The 10,188-nt window shown below is 34.4% G+C and overlaps 1 protein-coding gene and 1 pseudogene across 2 annotated transcripts in view; one reads left to right on the top strand and one right to left on the bottom strand.

Moving 5' to 3' along the window:
• LOC102258780 overlaps positions 1 to 1,956 on the top strand; it is a 5,401-nt pseudogene extending 3,445 nt beyond the window's left edge.
• Positions 1 to 10,188, bottom strand: part of CLPX (caseinolytic mitochondrial matrix peptidase chaperone subunit) — a 43,226-nt gene that overhangs the window by 32,087 nt on the left and 951 nt on the right. For both annotated transcript variants that reach the window (XM_005861051.2, XM_014535444.1), the window contains exons 2-3: positions 3,538 to 3,698; positions 2,508 to 2,625 (exon numbers count right to left, since the gene is read on the bottom strand). In XM_005861051.2, the coding sequence (XP_005861113.1) occupies positions 2,508 to 2,625; positions 3,538 to 3,698 (279 nt within the window). The remainder of the gene's footprint in view (positions 1 to 2,507; positions 2,626 to 3,537; positions 3,699 to 10,188) is intronic.

Genomic DNA, 10,188 nt, shown 5'->3' with positions numbered 1-10,188 from the left:
GGGCTGGGGGCCCCCCCCCTTCCCCCCCCCCCGAGTGCACAAATTTTTGTGCACCGGGCCCCTAGTATATATATAATATGACATTACCATTATGAATTGAGCAATTCTCAGATTTTTGAGAACTTTAGTATATCACACCAAATTTTGTTAATAGAAAATGTTATTTAGAAGTTATATCATTCAGTTCTACTACTTTCATTTTATACTGCAATTCAAATTACTGCTCATTCAGATTGATTTTTCTCTTTGACCTCTTACTAGGTAAAAACTACAAACAGAACCTCTAACATTGCAGCTACAGAATGGAACTACTTTAAAGTCTTTCTAAAACTGTAAAAACATGCTACATATAGTACTTTTTCATATAGTGGCCAATTAATAGCACTGATAAATGTGAAACTGAAGTTATTTGGGTTAGAATACAGAGAATCCTCTCCAGTTAATAATCAGAAACTGAAACTTCTGCCACACCTTACCATCAACCTTTTCATAACTGGACTGTATAGGAAGGCTGACATGTTAGTATAATGTAATTTACTCAAGTCATTACCATTAACTCTGATCATATAGGAAATTAGTTATTTGATTCATTAAACAAAATATCTGTTCCATTTCAGAGAGAATTACTGACACTAAGCAAAAGTAGGACTGTTAATCTCTTCTTTCTCTTAGTGTCTGAATCATGATTATCAGACATTTTCTAGAATTGCATAGCTCCTCTGAAAAGTACTTAGAGAAGGAAAATACCTTAATATTTGAATGCCCCCTTCCCCAGTTTTTTTTTTTTTAAATATATTTTATTGATTTTTTACAGAGAGGAAGGGAGAGAGATAGAGAGTTAGAAACATCAATCAGCTGCCTCCTGCACATCCCCCACTGGGGATGTGTCTACAACCCAGGTACATGCCCTTGACCGGAATCGAACCTGGGCCCCTTCAGTCTGCAGGCCGACGGTCTATCCACTGAGCCAAACCGGTTTCAGCACCCCTTCTCCAGTTTTACGACACGATCAATAGGTAGGTGAAGAACAGAATAATAAATACAGAATAAGCAAGCCTTGGTTCTTGTATAGCTTAATGGTTACAAAAACCGACCCTGCACCTTCTCGTTCCCCCTCTGCCTCTCTCCCCACCCCCCTCACCACTCTTGTTCTGCTCTGCCATGCTGTGCTCTGAAGAGATACTTGCCATCTCTCAGCAAGTGACTTTGCCGGGCTTTTGGAGCATGCCACTGCCCGACCAAGGGATCTGCATGGGTAGCAGGCTATGACCTGTACAGTGCCTATGATTATACAGTACCACCTATAGAGAAAACCCTTGCGAAAACCAACATTCAGATAGCTCTTCCTTCTGGGTGCTATGGAAGAGTAGTTTCATGTTCTGTCTTGGCTGCAAACATTTCATAGATGTAGGAGCTGGTGTCATAAATGAAAATTATAGCAAATCTTGTTGTACTGTTTAATTTTGGTAAAAAAAAGTTTGAAGTAAAAAAGGGTGACCAAATTACACAGCTCATTTGTGAATGGATTTTTAAAACCAGAAATAGAGTAAGTTCAAGTTTTGGATGACACTGAAAGGGGTTCAAGAGGTTTTGATTCCACTGGAAAGAATGAAAATTGATGCCAAGAACAGAAAATGAAAAAAATGTACTTTTTTCTTAAAAATAAAGTGTTTTTGTTTAGTGTTTTGCACTTCTGTGAACTTAATAGCTTTAGCTTCTAAAAATATTTGGTGTTCTTATTTCAAAGAAAGGGTACCCTGTTGGGATCACAGAACTTATACTTTCTTGTGTTTTTCTACATTTGACTGTGGTATATATCTGCATGGTAACCTAATACAGTTTCTTTTTTCAATCAAATGTATATCAATCACAGATCCCTCCTCCCAGAACTATATTATTTCATTCACTGAATGCTACCCCTTCAACAACTTATTTTATTGTTTTATAAATTATAAGCAAAGCCTTTCATTCAATAAATTTTTAAAATTGATTTTAGAGAGAGAGGAAGGGAAGGAGGGAGGGGGAAGAGAGGGAAAGAGGGGGAGAGAGAGAGAGAGAGACATCATCAGTTTGTTGTTCCACTTATTTAAGCATTCATTGGTTTATTCTTGTATGTACCCTGACTAGGGACTGAACCCAAAACCTTGGCGTATCAGGATGACGCTCTAACCAACTGAGCTACATGGCCAGGGCCTCATTCAATAAACTTGAATTATTTTACAGATATAATATGTAATACAAACAAATAAAGTATAATAAAAAATTCTTAAGATCCAAATTTAAAATAAACACTTAACCAAAATAAAGAAGCAAATAGTTTTCTTAAATTCTCTCCTATACACAGTGTAAAATATTACTGGGGATTTTTAGTATCTGGTGAACATAGGAGAGAATCATGTAAGTTCAGGAAGAAAATAACCTCGGTTTATATAATTTATATATTTCTATGCAGTTAACAATTTATAGAAAAGGTAGAGAAAAAGAACAACAATAGAAGTAATACTTACACACAAAGGTCTCTACATGTGTGCACAAGTCACCACATTTAGGGCAGCGTAGTTGGTTTCCACCTTTCCCAGAATTCCCAGAGCCTGATTTTTTACTGCTTCCCTCACTTGCTGATTTCTAAAGGTTTTGGAGAAGGAAAAAGGAGAGTGTCAATTATTAATTTCGGGCAACCATTTTATATGTAAACAAATATAAACAATATAGTTTATAATTAATCTTACAATTTTTACAATTTCTAGAATGAAATCATTTGCATAATTGATATTTCTACTATTGCTGGCACATGTAGGTATGTGCCAGCATGTATAATAAAAAGTTTTCTTTTAATGACTCAATAAGAACTAGAAAAAAAATTTCTGTAAATATAAAACTACATTTCAATTAAATTGAATTGGGTGTTATTACCATGGTAAGTAGTGATTCTTCACTTTCTTGAATCTAACTTTTTTCATCTCTAAAATAAAGATATCACCTACTTCAGAGTCACTGTTAGGATTAACTACAAATATGAAAGCACCAAGCATTTTGTCTCGCATTTAATATTAACTCAAGTGTCAGTCAAATTAACATAATAAAAAATTTGATAATTCACTGACCCAATACAATCACCAATTATCTACTTGCTAGCTACAGGGTAGCCCAGCATTGTCATAAAGATATCCAAGATTTTTAGTAGAGGATGAAGTGGGGTTTACAGTTATGAGTTGTAAAAGTTGTATGAAAGTAGGAAGTGATGGCTATTCCTAATTCAACCCTACAGACTAATTACATAGGTTACTTAATGAAGCTTCTTTACAGCTTTTTTTTTGGGGGGGGGTGGGAGGGGTGTTACCGCGGGAGGTTGGTTGTAGGAATGCACTGACCACCAGGGAGCAGTTCCTGCATTGAACGTCTGCCCCCTGGTGGTCAGTGCATTGTCATAGCAACCGGTCATTTGGTCAACCCAACCGGTCATAACAGTTGCTTAGGCTTTTATGTATATAGATTGCTTAAACAAGGGAACTCAAATATGTACATAGATGCCAATACCTTATTTCCATCTCCAGAGCCATCTTTACTTATTCCATCTTTTGAGGCTAAGCATGCTGGTGTTTCTGTAAAGGTTCTAAAAGGAACTCTTCGTAGAATCTGAGTTTCAAAGGTCCCAAGCCTTCCTAAAACAGGTATATGAATGCGACCACAAGAAATACCTGAAAGTATAAAAAATTTATTAGTCTGCACATCAAATATTAACATTCTTTCAATAAATACCCTGGAAACAAAAATTTGTTAAGCACAAGAGGTTGAAAAAGTTAGTTTTCACAGTAGTACAAACTGGTAAATAAACTAATAATATCATTAGAGGCAAAGCCCTCTCAAATACAGGCCAGACCTGGGCCTTGGACAGATTCCAGGTGAGTAAAAAATTTTTTTTCTTCCCAAGCCTGTCTTTTGGAAGTGAGGAAAGACCACCAAGGTCATAACAATCAGTGACTCAAAGTTTGAGATAAGTAGTTCAACATCTGCCTTGCTTGTAGGGGGAAAAGACGATTTATGTTCTATATTCTTATTCTTCTTATACTAGAAGCCTGGCGCACGACATTTGTGCACTGGGGGGAGAGGGGGGTGGTCCTCAGCCTGGCCTAATGAAATATTTCAATCCTACAGGAAAAAATATAATTTAGTAAATACTGTGTAACCACCATTCTGCTTTCAAGGATTTTAACTTTCTGACATAAAGTTAAAATTCTTTAATAGAATGTAAGTTATTATTCAGCAAACTTTTCCTGTAAAGGACCAGGATAGTAAATATTTTCAGCTTTGTGGGCCACATAGTCTCAGTCTATTGCCTATAACAGGAAAGTAAATGTAAACAATATGTAAACAAATGGGTGTGGCCAGATTTGATCCATGGGATCATTGTTTGCTGACCCCTCATTTTTCTTACATAAATACAAAATAAATCCAAAATAAATTATAGGCAACAACAAAAGAGCCATACTGCATACTATGAGGCAGCATTTCCCAAGCTGGTCTTTAAAAGTATTCCTTCCACAAGAAAATTGAATGATCCTAGATTAAACAAAATGCCATATATTTCAGTACTGAAGGGATATTCAGAACCTTGCATAAGCTAACCTACATTAATGAACTGCCAAGAAGGAAGTTCCCCATCAGTTTACCAGAGTGCTCTTAGGAGATAATAAAATAAACAACAGAAAGGGTATGTGTGTTTATGTTAATATTCAAATAAATTTAAGATACATATTGTATTTTTTTGCCTCCCTCATTTAATTACCTGCAAAATTCTCAACTCAGGCTTTAAATTTTTATTTCTACACCTGTTAGAGCTTTTAGGAGATCATGCACATATGTATGTATTGTATCCAAAGCCAAAAACTGGTTTAAAATTAAGTCCTTCAAACAAATAAATTGCTTAGTTATATAACTAGTTTATTAATTCCAATTTTCCAACAGTATGCAATGTTAGAATAACTAATTTCTTTAGCTATTTATCACCCTAGGCCAGCGATTTTCAACCAGTGCGCCACAAGAATTTCTAAAATGTGCAATACCTGACTATTTAGCAGGGGCACTGGCCTCTTTTCCCTTAGATTGTTAAATAAAAAAATGACAACAGCCAACATAACAACAGCAGTCCAGTGTGAATGCTTTATCTTGAACCATAAATATATAGGCCATATAACAGAGTTGCATCTTATTGGTTACGTCGCATAAGGTTGGGTCTGACTGGTTAATTCTTGGTACTAGAAAGCTTTATATACAAGTATAGGCACCTGATTTTTTAAAAAGTCACTTTGAGCCTTGGCTGAGTAGCTCAGTTGGTTAGAACATCATTCTGATTCACCAAGGTTGCTTGTTCGTTCCCCCCTCAGGGTACATACAAGAATCAACTAATGAATGCATAAGTAAGTGGTACAATAAATAAAATGTTTCTCTCTCCCTTCTTCCCTCTCTAAAATCAACAAATTTAAAAAACAAACAAACACACAAACTTTAAGTCATTTTGGAGCAAAAAAGGTAGGTAATTACTATTATTTTTTATAAATCAATCAGAAGTATACCTATTTTTTGTCAGATCAGCAAAATATATGTTTTTTGGTATGCCACAAAATTTTAGTAATTATTTATGTGTGCCATGAGATGAAAAAGGTTGAAAATTGCTGCCCTAGGCCATCATCTGTTCCACAAAGTACAAAACTGAATGCATCAAACTTTTCGGGAAAGATACAAATAAGAGGAACCAAATTTTTTCATCTCTATAAATACCGAAAACGGTTTAAGGTTTGACACCCCAATCCCTAATCTAGACTGTAAAACTTTGCTTAACACTATTAAACTTGAAAATTAATTTTAAAAAATACAATTGATGATTTCTCTTAAGTAATGTTTTCAAAAGACATTTCAAATTTTTTCAAATGCAACATTTCATTTTTTGCAGTAAATGACAATTGCCATTACTCCCTCATAAAAATGAGATTTAAGGTAGTTCATACATTTTAAGCTAAACATGTTTAATGTTTTTCCAAGGACAGAATATGACTTAAAGACTATGACAATATAAAAATCAAGTCTAGAAAAAATAATGGGGAGAGGAAATCAAGAAATGCAGAAAGTTAATGGACATTGAGGCTGGGTGATGGGTATTTGGCAGTTCATTGTCTATTTTGTGTGTGTATGAAAATGTTCATAATAAATTAATATGAAAGGTAGCAAAATAAAATTATAATCTATGTAACAAGTATAGCTTTTTAAATTGAGCCATTACAATGTATTCAAAAAGAAAACTACAATTATAACAAAATTATGTGAGGCTATTTTACTTAGATGTTTAGACAAAACAACCCTGAATTATCACATACAGTGGATATATTTTTTCCCATTTACAATAAAATATATCTTTTAAAATAGTGTTTAACAATTTACAGTATATAATATTATTAGAAAATAAGCTGAAAGGAAATTATCTTTGGAAATTTAAGAGAAATAAAAACTGTGAACATAATTCTTTTAAAGTCTACTTGAATAGAAAGAAAAATAAGTCCCCTTAAATAACTTATTAATGCAACTATACAGTCACCCCAGAAAATACTATCTGAAAAACATGTTTGTGTCATTTAAACATCAAAGTTTAAGAATTTCTTTGCTGGCCCTAATGGTATGGTACTGTAGTGCTGTTTTAACTTTCTATAATCTATGGGCTATAGCCGCTATACCAACAAGATGCCATTAATACTAAACCTATGGCTCTCAAACTTGAGCACGCATCAAAATCACCTGGTGAGCTTGTTAAAACATAGTAGGGGACCTTCCCTGGTTCTGATTCAGAAGGTATGAGGTGGAACTTGCATTTCTAACAAGTTCCCAGGTGGTACTGATGCTGCTGGTCTGGAAACCACACTTTTAAACCACTGTACGTACTTCTAAACAATTTAAATAACCATTCACCAATCATATAAATCTTCACAGAAATCATTGCAGCAAACTAATCAGGAGTTTTTAACCCTTTTTGAGCCATGAACCCCTTTGGCAGTCAGGTGAAGCCTACAGACAGGCCCCTTCTCAGAATGTTTTTAAATGTATAGAATACACAATAAAGAAAACCAATTATACTGAAGTTATCAAAATATTTAAAAAATATTCTTCTTTACTAACAGAATTAAGTAAGACCTAACAGCTATTATAACTACCATGATTTCAAAGATGTGAAAAGTATAAACAATATATTTTGAGATATATGCAACTGTAATGACATGAAAATATTTGTAATTTTGATTGGTGACAAATTCAGATACTGCGGCTACTGTAGATTTGTTGCCTTCATTCAGAATTGAAGGAAATGCTGTATTTCACATCAAGATTAGTGAAAATAAAGTTCATGGAACCTCTGAATTCTATCCCCAGACCCTTTTGGAGGCCTGTAAACTCCAAATGAAAAAATCCTAAAGCCAAAAAGAAAAGTATTTTTGTGAAGTGTATTTCAAAAGATTACTTGGCAGCAATGACAAAAGACAGTTAAAAGTTAAACCATTTACAAACTTCTGTTATATAGATAAAGCTTTCTGAGTTTCAGAACAAGTGTTTTTAAAAAGAAATATTAGAATAAGGTACACTTATTTTCGGGCTATTACAAAGTAGGTGAGTTATTTATTCAACTTTTAAATATTTGACTGCCTATATTCAATCTTGAATTAAGCATTCTCCAAAACATACAAATGATTCAGTTTAAAAGATAAACCAATCTTTAATTTATATTTTAGAAATATAGAACTAATGAAAAATTTAAACTATTTGCTGTGACAATATTTAAGTGCATAATGATTGATGAAATGGCAAATCAAGGTAAATGATCACTTAAACACTTGGCCTCTAACCTCTAACACAAATTGGGGGAAAATTCAAAACTCACAAACAAAATCAGCAATTTAGTACATGCTTACTGCTTTTATTAACCTCAAATTTTCATGTTATGCCCAGGTTATTGTTTCATGAATTTGAAATACTTCTTAAAAAAAAAAAAATAGCATCACTCCTATGATAGCTTTCCTCAAGTTTAAAAATGTTTGACGGGTTTTCACTAAGGCTAGTCTGCTGCTCTGAAGATGAACACGCCAACAAAACAGAAACGTTGATTAAGAACTAAAGATATTGAAAAAAAAAGAAATAAAGATATTGTATCATTTATTCACTTTGCCTTACTTAAACTGTACTGTATTTAACTACAGAGAAAGAGAGATTTAAAATTATAGTCTAGGCATATTATGTAACAATCGTGAACATTATGGACATGTTCAAGCATCTTCATATCATTACACCTTCACGAGGTAACACCTCTTAAACAGACAAGGACAGAAAGCAGCCAGAAATCACAATCCTGATCCTACAATTCTCACAGCCAAATTCAGACCAAATACTGCCACTCAGAATCTTTTAAATGGAATCAAGCATGTCTGAATACACATATTTAGAAAACAAATTTACTTATACATGCAAAGCACATTTTTTAAAATATACACTAAAATTTAAAAATACATGTGACGTGGGTAGAAAAAATATTTAAAATTTCTCTTTACCATAGGTTTCATATTCAAAGAAACTAATGAGGAAAAACACATTAAACTGGGTACACATAGGACATCAGGAAAAGAAAATAGATCCAGTATCTAGGATGACAATTTAATTTTCCAAATAATTTTTCAAACTACCATATAACATATTTAAAGTCTAACATGACAGACCAATGGAAATAAAGAATAACACTGTACTTCAGAGCTCTGAAATGTCCCCTTTTATTCTTAATTCATTTTACAACTTTGTGTTAGAAGACTAATCTGATCAAGTTCTTTTGTTTTTATTATGTTGTTGAAATTCTTAACTCTACTGTTTATAAGAATAAACTAGTTAAAGTTCAATTCAGATTTTTCTATCTTTTGCCTTTCTTCCTTTTTTTCAGGAGTTTTGAATAAAAATAATCCTCCTGGTGTTTTTTTAAGTCCTTAAAGAAAATATCTCTATATTATTATAGACTTTTAGACTTTTCTACTATGAAAAATAAACATTTTATGTAATTATGTTTTGGGAAAGTCTTAAATCAATGTGAAAAGTATTTTGCTGTTTGTCATGTAAAAATATGAAATTCTATAATGACCTTGAACACACATATACTTTGTCCATTCCGAGAAACAATATTATTGTCTGCTCTACCAGATTTAAACTTGAAGGTGAGGCCTTGTTCACCATTCTACCTCCAGCGCCAACACAGCCTAGCAGGCCGTCAACAAATACATGTCAAGGAAAACATTTAACCCTTTGAGTGCCAAGCAATATCCTAGGAACTATGCTAAAATTGCCAAGGCATTTTGGCTGATTTTACAGTAGTTTAGGAAAAAAATTATGAATCGCAAGTAAATGAAGTTACATATTCAAAAACTTAAGGAAACCTTTGCTACATTGACATATTTAGCAATATCATCATCACTAATAAAAGCAGACTTAGAAGTGGACGCCATTTCGAAGCTTTGATAGCGCTCCCGGCACTTTCGGAAAAAGACAGGAGCGCGATTGCGCTCCCCGGCACTCTAGGGGTTAAATCTGTCACTTTCAAGTGTTTGCAACTCAAATTGCTGGAATAGGGGCATGTACTTGCTCAGGTTTAACAAGGTCTTGGGACTAAACTCACTCCTTTACATTTATATATCACTTTACAAATGCTTCTGCCCACATGCTCATTTAATTCCTCTGTGAAATAAACTGTCAGAAAAAAATGCACATGTAGTAAACAACAAAAATTTTATCATTAACCTAACATTTAGAAAAAGGGGGCTTTTAAAAAATTTATCCAAGGGTCATAAGCTGTCAACCCAAAAGTGAAACGGGTGTGTCTAGAAGTGAGGTGATTATAACAGGATCCAGCCTCATAGTCTGAGAGTCATAAATTCGGGGGAGAGAAAACATGGTTTCTTTTCCGGGACCTCCCGGCTGCAGTGCCACTTTCACAGCTGCTGATAAACAGAAGGAGAGGCAAACAGCGCCGCCCCGGAGAGACTAGGAGACCGTCCAGTTGTGATGACAACTGCCGAGACCTGAGCACCTGAACCATTTCCCGAGCCCCCGCCGCTCCCCGGCAAGTTTCCCTCAACCTGCGTCCCTGCGGGCGTCGGCGGCCGCACAATGGCTGTG

This window comes from Myotis brandtii, unplaced genomic scaffold (genome assembly GCF_000412655.1).
Source record: "Myotis brandtii unplaced genomic scaffold, ASM41265v1 scaffold144, whole genome shotgun sequence".
In the NCBI taxonomy this organism is placed as follows: Eukaryota; Metazoa; Chordata; class Mammalia; order Chiroptera; family Vespertilionidae; genus Myotis; species Myotis brandtii.
Note: the sequence above shows the minus strand (reverse complement) of the source record. Positions and strands in the feature narration are given on the sequence as shown.